Genomic DNA, 21,694 nt, shown 5'->3' with positions numbered 1-21,694 from the left:
AGCATGTCCTCGATAAGTGGCAGGTGGGATGATGTAGTTGAGCTCCGAAAAGCGAGGAGAGAGAATGAGGTGGAGAAGGTCCCTGGTTGTAGTTTGATCCAAGTGAATGGAGTGGTTTATGAATTTTGCTTGGGGAGTGGCTTGAACATTCCTGATGAATTCTGTTGTGCTTTGCACGCACTTGATAAGTAGCTCATGTTAGTTTTAGCAGCAAAAAAAAAAAAAAAAAAAAAAAAAAAAAAAAAAGAAGGAAGAAGAAGAAGAAGTAGCTCATGTTATGTTTCTTGGAATTGCTGTATGTTTTTCTAATAAATCAGATGAATTAAATTAAACTAAATATGAATAGATATATTTATTTGAGTTGGAAAATGAAATATTTAAAAATTGAATAGAAAAATCAGCAGAAGAAAACCATAATATTGATCTCATAAGATACTATCTAGTCAACAATGTTATTAGCCTCTCTGTGAATATTTGAAACATTGATGGAGAGCAATGGGTGCATCATTCTCTAATAATTCTGTAATAGTAGATGCGGACTATCATCTAGAAGAGGTGGATGAGGAGGAAGCCATTCAACAACTATTGTAGAGTCGGACCATGGACCATTTTCAGCTATTACGTAGTCTCGCAAAATTAGGAGCTTAAGAAAGTCTCTGGAATTTACTGCAATTTATCAATTTCATTAACGTAGCATGAAAGAAATTTTCATTCATCAACGTAAGATTTACAGGCCGTTCAAGCTGACAGCAGATAAGTCCAAATCACGAGCTCTCAGCTGCTTGCGGAAGGCTGTGACGAATTATTTTGTCATTTCCATTCATGAAGCGTTACTTATGCGGATTATCTTGCGCAAAGAGCAGATCAAATGTTTTTTATTTGAAAATGTACTGATCGGTTCTCACTTCTTGACATGCGAGTGCAGCCTGAGACCCAGAAACTTGTAAGATGGCGCATGCAAGCATCTCCATGGAAGGAAGCTACACTTGCAAGTGGTCATACGATACGAGGAATTTGAAGCTACTCTCTTTGGCTGCATGCTGTACTGTTTTCTGCTCAGAAAACTTCTTTTCGAGCATGACAACAAGTTGTGCTTTTTTATTTTTTCTTTGATGAAAGAAATTAATGAAGATCCCTCTCTTGTAACATGGTATGCTGATAGGTTGCTGCACTGTGAAACTAGAAATAGATTCATTTGGTTTGCGGAAAGAATTTTTTCTCACTGATATATAAAAAATCAGTTTTTGCATGATTGGTTGACTATAGAAAAATAGCACATTTCAAAATAATTTATGTTTGTTTAAGCATAATTTTTTTATCTAAAAAATATTTTATCTTATTTTATCTAAAAGCTTAAGAATACTTTGAGGAAACAAAATAACCTAGCCGATAAAAAAATAATTTTTCTATATCTTACTTTTTTTTTTTCTTGTGGGATATGGGAATTTTATCGGACAGACTCCTCAAATGCTAACCTCAAATGTTTTGTGGCTAAGTGAAGCGCAAACATAGTTGCTCAATGGGTAATCAAATAAAAAAACTATAGTTTTGTTGGTAGACTCCCTCTTTCGGTAAACGCAGTTTCTACGAGTGCAGCAGGACAGAGCATCCAAAGCACAAGAAATCTTTTGTTTTCTTTGTTCGGCGTTGTGCACAGTAACAATGCCATGCGATTTGGCCCCATTCGAAATAGGAAGAGACGAGCCAAGGACTTGACATATGCTCTTTAAAAATAAAACAAGTCTAAATAACAAAATGAGTATATGAATGGAATTAAACTTTTTGCACCTTCAAGAGCAATTATGCTTTGCTCTTCCATTGTAGACTTCTGTCCTAAGTGGGACTGTGCACACAATCGACTAAAGATTGTCCCTCCATGTCATCGAGATCACAAGAAATCTACCATTGAGAATGATATAAATAGACAATTTTTCTTTTTATTGTTTTTTTTATTTAGTGAAACATCGATCTCATTCGAAAGACAAGGAAAGGTGACAAGGGTGGTAAATATTCTTATAACATCCTAGATGCTGTACGAGAAGTGAAGTGTCTAATCACATAACATTGAAAGGTGGATTAGGGCTATTCCATGAACAGTCTTAACCTTGTTATTGATGGCGAGTGAAACTATATATGTCTGGAGGAGTTAATTGAAATATGCTTTATTTAATCTTAGATTATTTTCTCCAGATGGGGCATGATTGCTCTTTTCATGAATGAACTTGGACATTAGTATTAGTTTTTTTTGAGTTGAATGACATGTAGGAACATCAATTTAGTTCTATTCTATTGCAGGTTTTGATTCGAAAACTAAAATCCACAATAAAAATATTATCTTAAAACTAAAAAAGTAAGAATGCGACAATGTGATATTTAATCAAAAATTTGAACCTGGATGTGTCCCAAGGGTCATTCTTTTTTACATATTTTAGATTTGAATATTTGATGGTACGTTTTCACGTACCCGGACTTAGCTAACTATAGCATCAGAAAATATTTCTTTCTCATAAAAAGATCAGCTGAAAATGAAAATCACCAATCTTACAAATGAGTATTAAAATGTCTAAAATAAATATGCTTCAAAAACTACCACTTGAAGAGGAAAAGTTGTTCTCTTTCCTTTTATCATGGTAAGCCAACCACCCACCAATTTGAAACCATACAACCTTTTCTGATAATATATATATATATATTATATATATCAATATCATCAATAGATATGAGCAGTCACCAACCACATAACTTGCACTAGAAGCATCGAAGCCGCAACATTTGCGTCAAACTCTAACTTGGATCTTTTTAAAGCATCACACTGACAAAGCTGGACTTATCCACAGGTATCATGTCGAGTCTTTTGTACACGACCTAATGTAGCTCCAGTTCAATAAACAATTTAGATATAGGACTGACCAAAGCAATAACATACCAAAACATAAGTTACATAAGCTGCATACGCGGCTAGATCATCAATTAATGAGAATAAAATAAGATCACATAAGTGTAAGAACCATCTAATTGTCATAGCTAATTTGTCACATTGTCTTAAAGTCAAGCGCGTGTATGCAGGTAACAATAAGTATAATCCTAATCGTTGCTAATTTTTTTTTTGGTATATCAGCAATTTATATTATAATAATTTCAAAATATGGATTTCCACTAATTGCGTATTTTGTTTTATAAAACATGTTAGATGTATGACTCACAATGGTACTATGGTTAAGCCCAATATGGTGTGTAATCATTTTGTTTTATGGGCTTTTGTGCATCTTAAATGTGTAGGATTGAGTCCTATTTATTTTGGTAATTTTGGTATGTAGGCCAAAAAACTCAATTAGAGTATGTTTTCTATATAAATGCTAAGTCCCCTCTACTCTCCATATGATTCATAGCTTGCCTCATTGATGATTATCTTTTGTGAGGAATAAGGAAGAGAAGATTCAGCTGCTATTATTTTAGGTGATTGAAGAATCGTATTCAATATGTCTTCCGCAGATATATTTCTTTCATTTGAATAAGGTGTTATTATGTTTCTAAATCTTAGCATATTATTATTTATGATTAATAGTTTACATTAGTCTCGTGCGGGTACTGCCATCTAAATCATAAGATAAAATACTATATAAAGGTAGAAAAATAGATACACAACGGATTTATAGAATATTTTTAGAATGATGGGCAATAAAGGAGTTATCCTAAATAGGCCTAATTGTTACTGTTGATGGGGTGGCAAATCTATGGACAAGTAGCAACCCTACCTCAGTAAAAAGCCTTGTTTACTCGGAGTCGGAGTAGTGCTTCTGCCCCTTGCCTCCACCATAAATATATTATTATTATTTTAGAGCGAGGGGTATATAAGGGGAGACGGAAGGGAGGGGGTTTTTGGCCGCCGAGAGGGAGGAGAGATATATCGCAACGTCTGCTTCTGGTGAGAAGAGAGACGGCGCACGATTGTGTGCGCGCGTGAGAGGGAGAGTGAGAACGGGAAATAGGGGGGAGTTTTTATTCAGTGGGAGAGGGTGCGGAGGAAGAGGAGGAGGAGGAAAGATGAGCGGGGGCGGAGGGGGGAGTAGGGTTAACGGGGCGGCAGCCGGCTTGATCCCGGCGATGTCGAGGAAGCTGGTGCAGAGCGTGAAGGAGATCGTGAACTGCCCGGATCCGGAGATCTACTCGATGCTCAAGGAGTGCAACATGGACCCCAACGAGGCCGTCCACAGACTCCTCTCCCAAGGTCTCGACTCCGCATCTACTCTTTCTCTCTCTCTCTCTCTCTCTCTCGCTCTTCTTTTTGATGTGTATGTACGTAGAACGATTGGGAATAGAGGGAATAGCGAGAAAAGGGGCATCTTGGAGGAGAGGAAGCAGTTCTTTTGGGGGTTTTAGGCGGTTGTAGGTTTAGTCTGATAGAAAAGAGATAATGGGTAGATGAATCCTCCATGTTTGGCTCGCTTCCTTCTTTGATCTAAAAAAACAAAAAACAATTTGGTTTCTGTAGATAGTCCTAACTAGGGTGGACTGCAATTGTTCTTTCCCCTTGAGTTTTGGTTGCTTTAATGTTCGTGAGTGTGCTACAATTTACTCTTTTCTTTGGTCTTGTTTCCTCGAATATGTCTGTAGAACAATTACAACCATAAGAACTTCCAAGAAAAGAGGGCATCTTCCAGGGGAAAAGAGCCTCCTTTCTGGTTTATTGGCGGTTTTCTAGGGGTTTTTTTCGGATGGAATGAGATAATGGGCGGTGCGACGCTTTTTGGCAATATTCCGCTTTGATCCGGTGAAAAATGTAGTTTGGTGGGTGCGTTTCAGTCTGTGGCGTGTCTATTTTCTTGGAAGAATTCTACTTGTATGGACTACGAGACTCCTTTTTCTTCTTCTTTTGTTTTAGTTGTTTCTTTCTTTGTGGTTCCCATGATTGAGTTTAGTTACTGCCTTGCTTCTTATCTTATTTTCTTATACAAATGACGGAGGGAGAATGAAAGAAAAGAGGATCCTTTGTTTTGTTTGACATTTAGTAGACTTGGTCTTCTAGGTATATTTTTCTTTGATGGAGGATCATTTCTTATTGCGGAGCTATTTCCATTAATATTATACATGAATAAAAAGTTTCCATGATTGACATCGAAAATTTTCCTATCAAAGTCTAAGTAGCATATGTACATGCAGACAATGCAATCACATGCATACTTATTGGTACCTATATATGCATTCATGTATGTATCCACTTTATCCATGTAGCTCTTTTTCTGCTGGAGATATCTTCGTCTGTTTGGTCATCTCTTTGATAATTTAAGATGGTGATAATGCTGATAGGATGTCGTTGGGGCATATTAATCTTTCCCTTGATGTCTAAGCCTCCTATTTCTGCCCCTTCACTGTACTTCATATACAATGTCTTCACTTCTATTATTCTTAATTGCATTATTTTCATCAAAACTAATTTTGCTTAGTGCGCCTGATATCACAATCTCTCTCTTTGCTGCATCTCTTTTACTTGCCGATACACTTACATTTCGTTTGAGACCAACTGATGTGTCAAAGCTGGGGTTTTAGTCTAATTTTTAAGATATTGGTCAAAGTATTTTCTGTCTATTTTTCATGCTAAATTCTCAACCTCAGGATGCAAAATTTGAGAAGGGGTATCTTGCAGACTGCCAATGATTATATTACAGAAAGGCTGAGAAAATCTTATGCACACTTTGATTATAGTTTGGTGATTCTCTAGATCATTTTAACAAAGATTTTCATGCATCATAAATGATAATTTTCCTTCTGATTTCTAATTCAAAAAATTTATCCAACTATTGCTCTTTTCCGTGAATTCCTTTTTCTTTTTTGTTTTCCATGAGATGCAAAAGGTAGTGGAAAGTGAAATCGTGAAGGCCTTTCAGGAAGTAGTATTATTAATCAGTGGTTTGTTATAATCTGAATGTTCAGCTAATATGTAATTAGACTGAAATTTCCAGGAGCTGATATAGGTTTTACTAGTTCTAGATGTTTGGCTTGGTCCAATTTTCCCTTAGTGATCATTTATATTGTCAAAAAAAATATGCACATAGTTGGAGAGTGCGAAGTTTTTTATACCGACCCACACCATACATTGCCGGGCATAAACTATACCCACCTGATAAGGTATCGATATGGCATGGGACTAAGTATGTTACTGAACTTTGACATATTATAGTTGTTGTCTTGCCTCTAGCAACATGCCATGTACCAATAAGCTATCGGTATGGGGTCTAGTACCGGGTCTGAAAATCTTTGGATAGTCTATTTAAGATGACGCTCTTTAAACATGTAGGTTTCATCCATTATTTTTTCCTTTAGTTTGTGTTTATACAAGCAAGTCAACTATTATTATTCAATGTTAGTCCATGACTATCTCAATCACTTGCTTCCAAAGGACAATAGATATGCATTTTAGTTAAAGGAGAAATGCTCATAATCTCTTCATGCTTTTGGAGATCTCAGCGTTTTTTTTCCTGTTAAGCTTGTTGTCTTTGGTTTAGGAAAATATTTAGTTGTAGATGTGTTGTCTTTTTTCTGTTGGTTATTCTGTAGTTGAGTGTCTTTTGTTGCGGGTTATGTGTTGACAACATAGTTATAATACTCATCAGATGCATATATATTTTCATATATTTTAAGAATATTTGCTGCTGCTATCAAATAAGCGGGTGATGTATTTCAAGATCTAAACTCAGCATTTTCTGTGGCATATAATTCAGAGCTATGTGCATACAGCTTTTCATGCTAGTAATAATTTATATCTAATTAATGCTTATGAATTGTGTAGATACTTTTCATGAGGTGAAGAGCAAACGTGACAAGAAAAAAGAGGTCAGTGCTAATATTGTTTAATCATAGATGCTGCAAATCATGCTCCACTCATTAAGAATGATTGATTATTCTTGTTTTCTTTTTCGTTTTCAGTTTAAAGTTCTGCGGTTGGTTTATAGTTTTGCACATCTTGTATGTTAGACAACTATTTGCTGACCTGTCATCACTTGAACAATGATTTTTTTAATTCGATAAAGTTCTATAAATTGGCTTAGTAGATTCTTTTCCACCATTCAATCTTTTTATTGGCTATAAACTCCAGTATCTTTGTTATCAAAGCATTGATGCTTTGACAATTTATCTATATCAGTGCAGCTAATCACTATTAATGAGTTTTCTCTTGTTGCTAATAGTTATTTGAGGTAGCAATTGTTAACCTGATTAATTTTCTTATTTGAATGCTATAGCTATTAAGGCATAAGTGAACTTTAACATTTCTTAAATGCCTTTATAATTTACCCTTTGCTGGTTTAGATCAAAGAAACTCCAGAATCCAGGTCTCGAGCAGTGAATAATTCAGGCCGTGGAGCTAGGGGTGGAACTGACCGCGCGGGACGTAATAGTTCTATCCAATCCAGTTCAAGTGGTATGTGGATGCGTCACTTTGTCTTGTACACCAAAGAGCACAATTCAAAACTTATATTTTTCTTTGTTCTACCTTTTCTTTTTGGCTGCATTCCGTTAGATTATGGAGCTGCTCGCGGCAAACCTGCAAACAAGAAAGAAAATGGGACTCCTAGTGTTCCTACCTCATCAATCTTGGGATCTGGCACAGTAGCAAGTAATCCTAATCGAAGGCCAACGATTCCAAGGTCAGTACTTCCTCAACATTATTGGATAGTATTCGCTTTCTTCCAAAAGCTATATGTAGATTTTGTTGATGGAGTATTGCACTATCCTAGTCAAGTCCTACGGCTATAAAACTTTTGATTGATGTTTAGATACTTGCTGATTGCCTATTTGTGTAACTTAACATGCCATCTCATCGGCATGTACACATCTTTGCGTAATGCTTTTATTTACTCTGTTCTATAGATACAGCTTCATTTTTTTTATTCCTCCTAAGTTTGTTATGTGGTCTGGGTTAATCTCAATGACATTCATTTGAGCTCCTCTTAGTTTACATTTGGAGCAAGTTGATAGATAAATAAAATGAGATGGAATACAACATAATTGATCACAAGATTCAAAAGCTCGGTTTTGGTCTTGGCTGGGCAACCAAATGAATTTCAGTTTCAAAAGTTTTGGCTATATTGGAAGTTCTTAACCTCGATCATGATTGTCTTACCCCAAAAAAGTTCCAAACATATCAAAAACAGATGAAGTATCATAAAACTGAATAAAAATTAACAAGATATGAAAATAGAACTGGCTTCATTTTAAGATATGCTATTTTGTTTGTGTACTTCATCGGTATCATTTTCAGTGGTTTCATGCTGAGAGTAGAAAGTTTTTTAACTTATAAAAAAAGAGAAGATAAACATCATATTTGACATCATATTGGAGAATAAATTAAACTTGATGACAACCCACTACATTGCGATCCATGAGTTTTGAGCTTTAGGATAACCAAGTCTGTCAAAGAATTAATTTCTCTAAATTTTTTTAAACCCAATATCTTCATAATACTTGCAAAGTTCAAGCTCATCTCGGAAGTCAGAGAAATGAAAAAAGTAAGTAGAGAGCTGCGAAAATTGCCATTCATGAACTGATGCCAGCCAAACCCCCAAACTGCTTTTGGATTGGTTATGGTTGAAATGGGAATGTCCTGGTATTGGTTTTGGAGTTTGTTCAAAACGTTAAACCATGATTTGTTCCTACATACTTCGGCAAAGAGGTTATGCAAACTCTAGACCAGACTTAAACTCAAATTTTGTGCAAGTTTGTTGCTCTTGAGCTGATGCTATTGATAAGGCCTTGTTTGGATGGCTATAGTTTAATTTATGTGAGTTTTAAGTTACATAATGTTCCAATGATTTTAGCTTGGTTTTCTGTTTCTATGCAACTCTATTATGAATGTTGACATATGAGATATTTTATACCTGTTAGAAGACCATGTCAGGCAATTTGGTCGATTTGAGATATTCTGATGCATGGAAATTTTAACAAAGCTTCAGAGAACACTGTCTAAAGACTTGCAATATGATCTGTACTTGAAAGGCAATATGCAATTCTAGTGTTTGTAGAATGATGTTTAAACAAAATACCTCCAGATTACATGCTTGGGACTAAATTTGTTTATGCTTCATACTACCTTAGATGACCCAAAATGCAAGAATTGGACATACTGCTAGAGTGTCCAACTTTGTCATCATGTTCATTTACTCAAGATGGTGAATACAGCCATTTCTGTTATCATAATAGAGAATTTAAGGGCAGATATTGCTGTTCCACCGCTATTTCTTTGTGTCTATATTAGTCAAGCTTTTATCAGCTTTTCATCAAGCGCCAATTATGCAATTATACCTCCTGCATTGGTTTAGTTGCTAAGAAGATGAGTTTTAGCTCTATGCTGTCGGTATATTTCCACCATGCCATTTACATTCAAAACCGATATTTATCTCTTTCTTATCATTTTCTTGTATGTGATGACTCAGGAGTGTTTGTTTACTAGCATACGTTATACATTATTCTCCATATTCAGAATGACTTTCATTGAGATCATCAATACTTAATCTGATGGCTTACTAACATGTTGGCAATCAGTTATGATGATCGTTTAGTGGAACTTTTTACCTCTTCCAACTAAAGATTTTTCCTCTTTTGTTGCAGTGATTCTGCTTCAATGGAAAATACAATGCAAGCAACAGGTCTATCTGATGGAATTCCTACACCCTCACAAACTTCATCTGGATTCCAACATAATTGGTTGGGGAAGCCAGGTCATGTTTCAATGGCTGATATTGTGAAGATGGGCAGACCATTAGGCAAACCTTCTAGTGCACCTATTGCAGCAAGTGACAAGTCCTCCACATCCCAAAATGATGCTGTGTCACACATTTCCCACTACATTGTGAAGCAATCTCCAACCACAGTTCTGCCATCAGAATCACATCAGAAAGTACACTCTTCTCAAAATACTGTTTCACAGGTTGCAGAGACTAGTCATGATGTTGGTATTGCTGATGACCAGCATACTTCTCATGAGGATTGGACTCTAGTTGATGAGCCACCTGCAGGAAGCGGGTCAACCGTGCCAGAAACATCTGAAACCTCTGCTGTTTATACTGGGTCATCACCCTCATCGGCATTGCTTGATGATGGAATTAATGCGCACATAAATCCTCATTTAGATGAGATTGAAGTATTAGAGGGAAATGTTAACAGTGGGGGTCTGCCAGCAGAATCCATTAGATCAACAGGTGTCTCTGACAGACATGTACAACTGGATAATTCTGGAGAGAGTTCACAGTTGAATGATGGCTTATTGAAGAACATGAATTCCTTCCAGTCTCAGAGGCATGCATGTGAGCATGATGAAGGTACTGTTGGATATCTAATTTTTAGCTTTCTTTTTCCTTTTTGTCATATATTATTGCTGTTATTAGTAATGCACTATTGGTCATAATTTCTGGGAGTGATTCTTGAATTATTGCAGATTTTTTAATTGGGCAAAGTTACTTTACAGGCATATATTTTAAAAATAGCTGGTATTTTTATTATTCACAGGTATGAAATATTGCCAATTTGGATACTTCATGGTAATAGTAGTAATGTCACATCTTCATGAACCTGAATTTTATATGAAGCAATTTTTCTTCCATGGAATCACAATTGTCAACCAAATTTAGTTCATTCAGCAAATATTTTTTTTAAGGTAATGCTTACTGCTTCCCTTTGCGGTTCCCTATTATGTTGCATAGTTATTGATTTGAATGTTAGATTTGAGATTGATAGGGAGGTCAAGTCCATTAAACCTTAATAAATAAGATTCATTTTACAATAATACATATTAAATCCTAATAACTTTTTCCTTAGATAACTTTTTAGCAGAGCACACCTTATGAAATATTCTGGACCAGCCTCCTTATTGTTGCCCATTTATATGGGACCGGTTTTGTGGATCAAGATATGATACACTGAGATTCAATTACCAGTAAATTTGTGCTGAAGTCCTAGCCAAGGCACTTTTGGACAGTAAACAGTCCGACCTTTCAGGCTGGATGCTTGTGGGTGTATATGGTGACCTATTCTGCTGGTTACACGGTTTAACCTCATACCATTGAGGAGCAATCTGCCAAGGTTACTCTAGTCCTAAACAGAGACCTAAAAAGAGGGAAGAAGGAAGGTTTGGCATATCTGTTTGATGGACGAGGCACAATTTATAATCTGAAAAGCCAACTTGGAATATAATTCTTTATTAGGTGTAATAAGATACTAGACCAGCGAGTGGTAGTGTATTTAAGCTTTGATCTTGAAGACTCCCCACTAATAATTAATTCGTGAAATATTTTTCTCATGACACCTGTTCAAATTTATTATTTTTTTCAGAAGAGGCATAGTTTAGACTAGGAAAGAGTAGAGCAAAGGGTTTCTCTAGCTGAGATTGCATATATTTGAAGCGGAGTAATCCATACAATCGATAAACCAAGATCCTTGTGGTGTAATTTTTCGTATATCCACCCCTCTAATCTGTGACAATCTTAGAAAACTTCTTATCACAAATGGCATTGCAAAAATTGTCAGCAATTTGAAAGGATCTAGGCTACATGGGCAATTTCTAAGCTATGTATTAGGTTGGTAAAAATTTGCTTCTTGAATTCCACTTTGGCCCAAGCTTGTTTAATGCCATGTGCTTTTAATAGTGTTGGTTGATACCTAACTGTATTGCATCACACGTTTGTGAAAGTTTTTCTCCTGCTTTTGCTCAAGCTTGTTGTATGCTTTCTACTACTAGAAGTGTTGATTGATACCTAAGAACTATATCGCAATAGGTGCAGAAGTGCCAAAAAGTCTAGAAAGTATGCCTTCATACAATTTCAGTTGGTATCCTTTAGCATGTATGAACCATTTTGAATTTTTTCCCCTTGGTTATTTGCACCTTGAAATCATCATGGTTAGAAATATGCTTCATTCCATGGAAATGTTATTTGCATTTGTGAGTGCATTACAGGTTTTCCTTTGGTGTTAAAATGGGTTGGCTGGTGTATAATATTTAACCCGATCATGACATCTTCTTGTTGGCATCTTTGTCTTTGCCCTTGTTCAGTTGAGGATGTCAGTGCAGAAATTGCATCAACTGCTGCAAACCTACAGCAGCTAGGTCTACACATGGAGGAGCGAGGCACAAAATCTGCTGAGGACAACCCTGCTGTAATTATTCCTGATCATCTACAGGTTACAAATTCAGATTGCGTGCATTTGAGCTTTGGTAGTTTTGGATCCGGTGCATTTTCTGGATCTTTTGCATCGAAGACCCTGAAAAGTAACTTGGAGGTGGCCCCAGTTGCAGATGCTGCTACTTCAATTGATCAACTGGATGCTAGGTATTTTTGGTGTTTTGTTGTTTCTTAATGAAAATTGCAATATATGACAATGCATACTTGTGATGGCAGAAATCATGAGTACTACAACAATGAGCAGCTAAAGCCTCCATCAAATGAAGATGTAGCTTCTAGAAGTGGCACAAACACAGGTAATCTTGATATGCCTTCAGCTTCACAACCTGAGGTCATCACAAATGATGCATTAGATGCTACACATGGGCTCCAATACAACTTTCCATCTGTCTCGAGTTACGCACTCTCTAGCACCACGCAGCCAAATGCTGCAGCTTATACCTATCCACAAGGAAATACGCAAATGCAGAATCTAAATACGCAAATGCAGAATCTTTCGCCTTTCTCAAGTCTAATGGTAAATTACTATCCCGATTCTTTGCTTTCCAGCCAAACCAAAAAAAAGTCAGTTTTATGGTGTTTTATGAAGAATTGCTAAATATGTCTAATTTACATTGTGTATCCCATCTTGAATTGATCGTAGTGGTGCTTCTAACATGATAATTTTATTGAATGTTGATAAAACTTCAACAATATAGGGTTAGGCTTCTAACATGATAACTTTATTGAATGCTGATAGAACTTCAACAATATAGGGTTAGGCTTGCGCTTGGTTTCTAATGTCCTTGCATGTAATTGCTTTGACCCGTCCATTTTTGTATGGTGTGCATTTTGGGTGAGTGTTGATAAAAGGATAAAAGTTCATCTTTAGAGATGCTATTTTATGGTGTTATAAAGAAAATTATAAACAAGGATTCTGATTCCATCCATTTGCAATCAGCATTACGGAGTTTACTTTGCTATTGGTTCTTACCCAAGAATATTTTTTTGAAATCTTTAGTTTCTTCATACCTCTCCTTGGTGTGCATGCTTTGTTGTCTTTCCTCACCTTTTCCAACTTCTCAACTCAAATCCAAGTCCCTCTCCATATTGGAGATATTTTTGGCCTATGTTGCTTGGGTCAAAACCATCAAAGTACTTTCGCTTTCATCCTCCGATTTTGACTCCTAGAGTTGTTTTTTTATTTCTAAGGCTATTCTTAATAGCATTACCACAAAATCACATGAACATTGTCATCTTTGCTGCACTCTTCTTACAATGTTTAACTTGAAATCTTATTATCTTGTTTAACAAAATGATGCAGTATTTCATGTAACACTTTGACATCGATAGATGCTCTCTTGCACACCAGAGTGTATAAAACTGAACTTTTGCCTTATTAAGACTTCACCATGAGCTAGTTCATTACCAATTTTATCAGTTGCAATAGTTTTTTATCAAGTTCATATAAGATTATAACAGCTTTCAAGATTTGGAAGAGTATATTATATGCAAAATAAACTATTATATCTTCCCTCAAAAATCCATTAGTTCACTTCTACTAGTCCGTGTAATGGCTGGAGGATACAGAAAGAATGGCTGATTTTGGACGTTTTTGCCCAAGTTCATGAATTGAGTGGTTATCATCCTTTGAGTTGATTTAATATTGAAATAAGGGCAATATCTCAATCATATGTGTAAAGTCGTCATTGCATAGTTGCGGAACATGGATTTTCCCTGTCTTTTATCAAGTATTTGGCATGCTTTGGCATAGCCAAGGAAGCATATGCTAGTCCATGAAAAAATCAAACATGATGCAGTTGGGATTATATTTAATCCTTAGCCGGAATATTTTGGGTGAAAATGCTGTCATGCTTGACCTGTTTTAAAAACATTAATATACAGCAGTGTCGACAAATTCTTTTAGAAACTTGTGTGTTAGATTCCCTAGTGTTTTATGAAGGATAATGAAAGTACGCTTTTTGGACTATAGATGAACAATAATAGAGTTAGATGCTCCGGATGAAACTATGATATCACCGTAGCGTGCGATTTAGTGAAGCTTAAAAGGGTGCAAGAAGCTAACTAAAAGCTCACATGGAGTAGCTAATTCTGGTCATTATTATAACTTATTTAACGAAACGACCTAGAATTCAAATTGGATTAACCCATGATTGAATATATTTAACTCAAAGTATCTTCAATTTATGAATCCAGTTGCTTAAGAATGATTTTAGTAGACAACTATTTACATCCAGAGGTTTGTGGGGATTCAATTTTTTTGCTTCCCTCTATATGCTATGTGGTTTGTGGCTTCTAATTCCTTACTTTCAACCTTTTGAGAATACAAGAATTGCAAATTGATGATGTTGTTGATTCAGAACTTGTCGGCATGATGATCATTATAGATGATTATTTGCACTTGCTGATATCTTTTGAATTTTCTGGTTCATTTGGGGTTTCCTGTGAGATTCCCAAAAAATCTTAAGTTGGTTAATTAGATGCTGTAACTAATGTATGGTTATGCTTATATTTGAGAAATTTCATCAACGCTGGAAATGTTGGTTGTTCTTCTTGTGATTTAGACTTCCTCCAAGAACAAGATGACAATTTTCGTGCCCAGGCATGACAATCGTTGCTATGGACCTTAAATGATTTTTCTGTTTTTATATGTGGGAGCTCATATTTTTATGCCTGTCTACATGGCTTCCAGGGTCATGATATCAATGTATGCTAGATTGGTTTTCATATTCCTAATCTCCAGGAGATGTTTCTGGGTTTCAATAGTGCATATAAAATTGCTTTAATTTGATATTGATCTTGTGGTTCAAGATTTGTCCCTTCAAAGCAGGAGATGGATAAATCCATCCTGCTTAATTTGATATATTCTTTGGTTTTTAGTGGGTTGAAGTGTCTCTTAGCTGAGAGTGTTTTCCATGATGGAGAGATATACTAGTCTCTCTGGCAGTGATAACAGAAATTGCTCGCCACAGATTGTAATTATGTGAATGTCTCTAGAGTCATGCGAAAATTCATATTTGTATAACAGCAATCTCTTGCAGATTGGGAGGTATTTGTTCTCCAATTGGAGAAATGGTTTTGATGCTTTCTTACCTCGAAAATCTCTCCTTGGAATGCTGCAGATCACTGGGTGAAGGGTGACATGGTTAGGAAGGAAATAAATCTGTTGTCGTCGAGAGGGAAGTTTGAGCATATTTTCTAACCAAGAACACCGAAGATATTAGGAGAGGATTAGGAGGCTTGTGGCTTACAACATTGGGGAAGAGGTTGGTAACGAAGTTTATGCTATACAAAGCATAAACAGCAGCCATGACGAAGATCTATATTTATGCTATACAAAACATCCGGTGGATCTATATAAAAATCTAATTAATATTGGATGGTAAACAACAAATACCTATACCTGACATGATATGTTGCTGGCATTTCTGAGCTAGAACTTAATGACTTGAAACAACTGGTGAAAGTGGCATCCTCCAAAATGTTGTTGTCCACCTTACTAAAGCAGTATGAAGGTTGACAAGTACAAACATTAATCACTTGATGCTTATTTTTATGATCATTTGACTTACATCTCTTCTAACACAGAGCGCACGACTAGCGAGCCAGCATTATAAGCAAAATTCGCTCCATGCGAATTCCCCATACGATACGTATCCTCACTCACAGAGAACCGTACACCAACTCCACTTCGGCATTTTTTTTGTTATCAAAGGAAAACGTTATAGTCAAATCAAGGGTCAGAAGATATATGGCTGTAAATGGTACCTGACAGCCATGTAATCTGACCTGACTGTTGATAATCGTGTTTTGATCCGAAAACCAGAACCAATAAGCTTATATGCATGAGACTTGAATATGCCATATGATAGACAATCTATTTATAATTTATATGCATAAGTATATAAATATACATGATTTGCAATAAAGTTCCTATATTTCAATATATGCACTTCATATTCCCATTTTAAATGTTGAATTGTTATAAAGGGCCATGATTGTTGGTTCCTACTCGGTGAAAACTGCTAAAAATCATTATAAAATGATATTGCACTTATGCACATTTTAACTTTTAATTAACAATTAAACCATTATAAGGATGTTTACCACAAAAAAAACAATGGAGGGCAAAAGACAAGTTTACAATCTATTGCAGTGCCTTTGAATATCCAATTATGGTCTGAACCCAGATCAAACCTGATAAGGAAAACCCCAAACTAAACCAGGTTATCATATTGAGGTTTGATTTGTTTCCTGCTGGATCCAACCTGAACTTGACCCATTTGCGTTCTAGCAATAAATCCCATGTTTTTTAATGAGTTCTTCATCTGGCATCAGATACAACATTCTTGTGGTTATGGTGAGACTGATCAGGTCTTGAGAAATGCTTGTGGAAGACTTCAACTTATGCCCCTGTTTGGGCAAGGGGTTGCTTGTGAAGGATGTTTAGGGATTAAATTAGAAATAATGCTGAATTAAATGTGCTTCTGTGATGACTCTTGCCTGCCAATTCCATTTTGTGGACCTGTTAAATTTTAGGTTGGTTCGACTTATGCCCCTGCTTGGGCAAGGGGATGCTTGTGAAGGATGTTTAGGGTTTAAATTAGAAATAATGCTGAAGTAAACGCGCTTCTGTGATGACTGTTACCTGCCAATTTCATTTTGTGGACCAGTTAAAAATTAGGTTGGTGTAGTAGTTAGAGATATAGGATGGTACGAAATTTTTATGGTGAATATCATAACCTTCAATGTAGATTTTTCTGAAGTGTTTTTGATAAATATTTATAAAGAGAAATATCACTATCCTTTTGATAGAACTGATTCTACATGTCAAGTTGTTCTCAAGTTCTGTGAAATATTCATAAATTACGGAGAAAATAAAAACTTAAGCATTCGTCAAATGCAGCAATTTGGTCTTGTTGAACCTTGAGCATGATGGCACCTAGAATATTTGTCATGTGATAGCATAATATGACTTCTTCGTATAGTATGATATAATGTAGGGAATGCCTCTCTGCTTGAAATGTAAACAGGTATTATGGAGAGGTGTTGTTCCAACTGTGTGGGTTAAGTTTCAGATTTCTTTGCTGTTTGGCCTGTGGCTGCTATTGTCATCATTCTCAATATTTTCTTTTTTGAAAAATATTATTTCATATTGCCTGAGCTCTCATATAGTTGACAACTACTAGATCTTATTTCATTGTTCTTGTGAGAAGCTTCTGAGTGACCATAACGTAGAACATATACAGGCACTCATGTGAGAAAATAAGATCTGTGGCATGGAGTTGTGTTAATAAACTGTCAATGGTGTGTGGTTCTGATGTATAGTTTCATGCTATGTTCATGTTGAGGTTGTATATTTTTGAAAAAAATCTTTTGCTATTCTTTTAAAATATGTTGTCATGAAATGTTGCTCTGGTTTAGCTGATCTTCTTGTGCAAGATTTAGGTTTCTGTATCAGATCTTACATTGGAAATTGTATAATTCACTGCAGCAACCAAATTCTCTACCAAGCAGTATATTGGCACCAAGCGGTCCGCCCCTCCGAGATTTTGACCTTCCATTCTCTCCCTTGCTCGCCACCCAATCAATGCCTACGAAATACAGTACAGCAGTGTCTTCTATCAGTGGGCCGACTGTTTCCATGCCGGAGGTACTCATCTACATTATGAACTAGTTAAATTTTAAGTACATTTAGTAATTGGGCTTATGACATGTTTTATATTTGTTCTTGCCACTCTGTGTATTTAATACGTGCGTACACCTTCCAACAACGGCAGCTGATTGTCTACTGCCACATGATGCCTTCATGTCCTTCAAATGTAATGCACCACCGGAAGCATTTAGGATTAGGTCCCTAACAATCTTGGTAACAAGTTGACTTGCTTGCCTTAGGCTCTGAGGAATTGTCTTCAGAAAACTTAGTTAAAGCTTCACTTGCACTGGCTTGATATATGAGCCTATCCAATGCTAAAGCTATATGATCCACATGGTTAAGCCACATGTCAATACTTTTAGAATCTGCATGAATATCTTTGCTTATAAATTAGGATTCAGATCCTCTCCTGTCCTGACATGGACTGAAGAGTGCCTGTCTTCCAATCATGACCATTCCTGATTGGCACGGTGGCTGTGATTGGATGTGGCCCATCACAGCACATGGGCCACCCTCCTCATCAAATGTGTTGGGCCCCATCTAATCATGGCCGTCATGCCAATCAAGAATGGCTGTGATTCGAAGACAGGTCAATTCCTGTCCAATTCGGGTCTGGAGAGGATCCCAATCCTATACATTAAGCCAGCAAATGACTCTGTGCCCGTCATTTAACCCAGCCTCAATCCCCAAACTTAAAATCTGATCTTGCACAGCTCCGAAGCCAAGCGAGGGAGTTGGGTTGGCTTTGCTCATTCTCTTGTAATCTGAACTGTCTCGATTATTTGGGTTGGTCTGTTTTAAAATTCTGTGCCTTTGACAAAGAGCGGGCTGGAGGCCATGGAGGCATCATGCATCAATTGATTAGACTGGACTGAGTTGGTGGCATGATCACCCAACTGACCATGCTGGACTTACAACTTGTGCTTGCTGTCTTTTCCTATCTTAGCATCAAAGCAGTTGGTCCCCCCAGTGTTGACTTGTTAACCTTGTCGGAGATTAAGCTGTCCCATAAAAGTTTCAGTCATGTTTCACTTTTCTAACTTCAGCTTACCTTGTGCAGGCTGTTAAGCAAGGCGTTCTCTCCAACCCCCAGTCAACCCCGCAAACCTTGTCAAGCAGCACTGTCCCTACGGGACCTGTACTCCCTCAACATTTACCTGTCCACCATTACGCTCAACCAACTCTTCCTTTAGGTCATTTTGCCAACATGATCAGCTACCAATTTCTGCCTCAGAGCTATACATACCTGCCTTCTGCTGCATTCCAACAACCTTACACGGGCAATGGTCCCTTCCATCAATCTCCAGCTGCAGTACCTGGTGCAGGCATAAAGTATACACTACCGCAATACAAAAGCAGCGTTTCTATGACCAGCTTACCCCAGTCTGCTGCTGTTGTCTCCGGTTATGGAGGCTTTGGAAGCTCAACTAACATTCCTGGAAGCTTCACTCGTAATCCTACCAGTGCCTCGGCCAGCACAACCATCGGATTTGATGAATCTCTAAGCTCTCAGTACAAAGAAGCGAATCATTACATGCCACTTCAGCAGGTAATAACTTTAGCTCAGAATTCTAAGCGGTCGGTGAACCTTATTTTGTGAAAAAAAAATCTGACTGTTAATTGGTTTCTATTGGAAGACTGATAACCCTGCCATGTGGGTTCACGGAGCTGGTTCCAGAACAATGTCAGCTCTTCCAGCCAGCACTTTCTACAACTTTCAGGGGCAAAGTCAGCATAGCGGGTTTCGACAGGGTCAGCAGCCGTCACAGTTTGGAGCTCCGGGTTACCCAAATTTCTATCATTCACAAGCAGGAGTCTCCCAAGAACATCAGCAAAATCCAGGCGAAGGAAATCTGAATGGATCCCAGGCCACACCATCCCAGCCATCACACCAGATCTGGCAGCACAGTTACTGAGCCATCGCTCATCTCTCTTGGTCTGTCGGAGTCTCTGGAAGACATGCCTTCACAGGGCTCTATACAGTTTGATCTCATGTATTCATGTTGAGCGTTGGGGTCTGATCCAATGTACGTAGCTGCGAAGAATCACCCAATTGGCTGCTGTCTGGAGCCTTGAAAGGTTGAGTGCGTTTTAACTTATAGCCACGTGGAACTAATTTGAGCGGTGTCCTCTTCATTCTGATAAAACTCATTGTCTGCAAACTTAATGTAACAATGAACTCAAGATATCTGACAAGAGGCGTACTCTATTTCTCTGGAAACCTAGATGTTTGATAACCCTGCAAAATTTGAGCTCTTGCCCAGCAGAAAGTATCACTCTGCCCGGAGTTGATTATTGCCTCTTAGGTGGCCTTTGGTGACACAAATGTGATCTTATATTATTGGTGATCCTTATTTCTGGTCTCCAATAATCTTGGACTATCGCATTTACGTTATTATGTTCTTGTGATGGAACATTTGTGGATATCTAGGAGTAATTTGTTTGGTATACTATGGAAATCTAAAATCACTGGTTATATAATATCTAAGTTATTTCTAATATATTTAATAAAAACATATTTATTATTTTTTATAAAAATATATTAATTATTATTATATAATTAATAATTTTTATTTATATTTATAATATATTGTTTATTTAATATTAATATTTATTTTGATTAGAAAAATAAGGTAAATAGAAGTAGTATATTAAATAATTTTATAATATAAATTGAAGCATAATATGCTGTACCATATCGGATGGCACTAAGCGTATCATAACGTTTTAGTATCGGTACGGTGGCGTACTGATTTTCAATACGTCAAGAAAACTTCATATCGTATCGTATCGATACTATGTTAGTGGTACTAGTACGGAGTTCGGTATCGATTCGGCGAATCTTGAATTAAAGTACAATAATATATTTATTATAATTATAACATTATAATAAAATAATATATATATATATATTATGAATATTATATATATAATATCAATATAATATAATATAATATAACATATAATATTGATATATTGTTAATATACTAATTGTTTTTTGTTGGATTGAGGGGTGTTTTTGTTCTCAAATTTCAGTTCAAGATTACTGAATTGGGATTATCTTGGATATTTGTCCCCAAAAGAAAATTTTCTATCATCAAAATGGACGGTGATTGGAAGGACAAGTTAGCGTACCTGCCTGTAATACTGGAGGTTTTATTCCCTCTTCAGTTCTTTGATTGACGCATGGGTCAACGGTGGTTTGTATGGTAATGGTGACAGAGCGACTACAGTCAAAGACCATCCAAAATTACAGGAGTATCGTTCAGTAAGACGGTTACTACTTACCACCTAATGAACTTGAATCGTTTTCGATATCAAGCGCCAGTATGATTTTGTTTGGTTAAGTACCTACAGGTTACTGGCTCAGGCAAGATTTCCTACTTCCAAGTTGAATTGTTCCAGTCTTTCAATATAGCTTGACCAGAACCTAAATCATTACAATATCCAACCTAACCAATGTTTATATCAGACAGTCTGTTTGATTCTCAGACTTCTTAAATGATTGAAGTTACTTTCGTGCCAGAGTCATTGAAACTCATTTGGTTGGGAGACTTTAAGCATGCTCAAGCTGCTTGATGTCAATTCCATTATAAACATAACTAAGTGAGTCTGTCCTCAGAGACTTCCTTGTTTGTTAATAATGGAGCAAGGTCAATACAAATCTGATCCAATTACCTTACAGATACTTCAAGTTTTTTTTCCTTTTTTATCATGAAATACAAATATTTTTTGATCGAGTCAGGTTAATTTCAAACCCTACTAATTAGGTCAATTTTGAGCCAAAACGGGATCCATTGACGAGCCTAGCCGTAACCTAGTTAGGAGTACCAGGCCCAGGTCGCCTACAGTTCGTTGTGTATCAAGT

The 21,694-nt window shown here is 36.7% G+C and overlaps 1 protein-coding gene across 1 annotated transcript; it reads left to right on the top strand.

Annotated features, from left to right (window-relative positions):
- Window positions 1-3,865: 3,865 nt before the first annotated feature.
- Window positions 3,866-20,174, top strand: LOC103712704. The gene is made up of 10 exons (XM_008799294.4): window positions 3,866-4,228; window positions 6,788-6,831; window positions 7,306-7,417; window positions 7,517-7,643; window positions 9,604-10,313; window positions 12,041-12,317; window positions 12,387-12,687; window positions 17,665-17,823; window positions 18,887-19,375; window positions 19,464-20,174. The coding sequence occupies exons 1-10, from the start codon at window positions 4,045-4,047 to the stop codon at window positions 19,740-19,742; spliced, it is 2,682 nt and encodes an 893-aa protein (XP_008797516.2). The 5' UTR covers window positions 3,866-4,044; the 3' UTR covers window positions 19,743-20,174.
- The last annotated feature ends 1,520 nt before the right edge of the window (window positions 20,175-21,694 follow it).

Source organism: Phoenix dactylifera, chromosome 4, assembly GCF_009389715.1.
Source record: "Phoenix dactylifera cultivar Barhee BC4 chromosome 4, palm_55x_up_171113_PBpolish2nd_filt_p, whole genome shotgun sequence".
Lineage (NCBI taxonomy): Eukaryota > Viridiplantae > Streptophyta > Magnoliopsida > Arecales > Arecaceae > Phoenix > Phoenix dactylifera.
This window is presented reverse-complemented; position numbering and strand designations above follow the sequence as displayed.

What these genes read in the sequence shown, in the direction of transcription:
- LOC103712704 (XM_008799294.4), top strand. Translation starts at nt 4,045, where the DNA reads ATGAGCGGGGGCGGAGGGGGGAGTAGGGTTAACGGGGCGGCAGCCGGC. An exon ending in TATCCAATCCAGTTCAAGTG is followed by an intron (nt 7,418 to 7,516) that starts GTATGTGGATGC and finishes GCATTCCGTTAG; the next exon opens with ATTATGGAGCTGCTCGCGGC. An exon ending in ATTACATGCCACTTCAGCAG is followed by an intron (nt 19,376 to 19,463) that starts GTAATAACTTTA and finishes TTCTATTGGAAG; the next exon opens with ACTGATAACCCTGCCATGTG.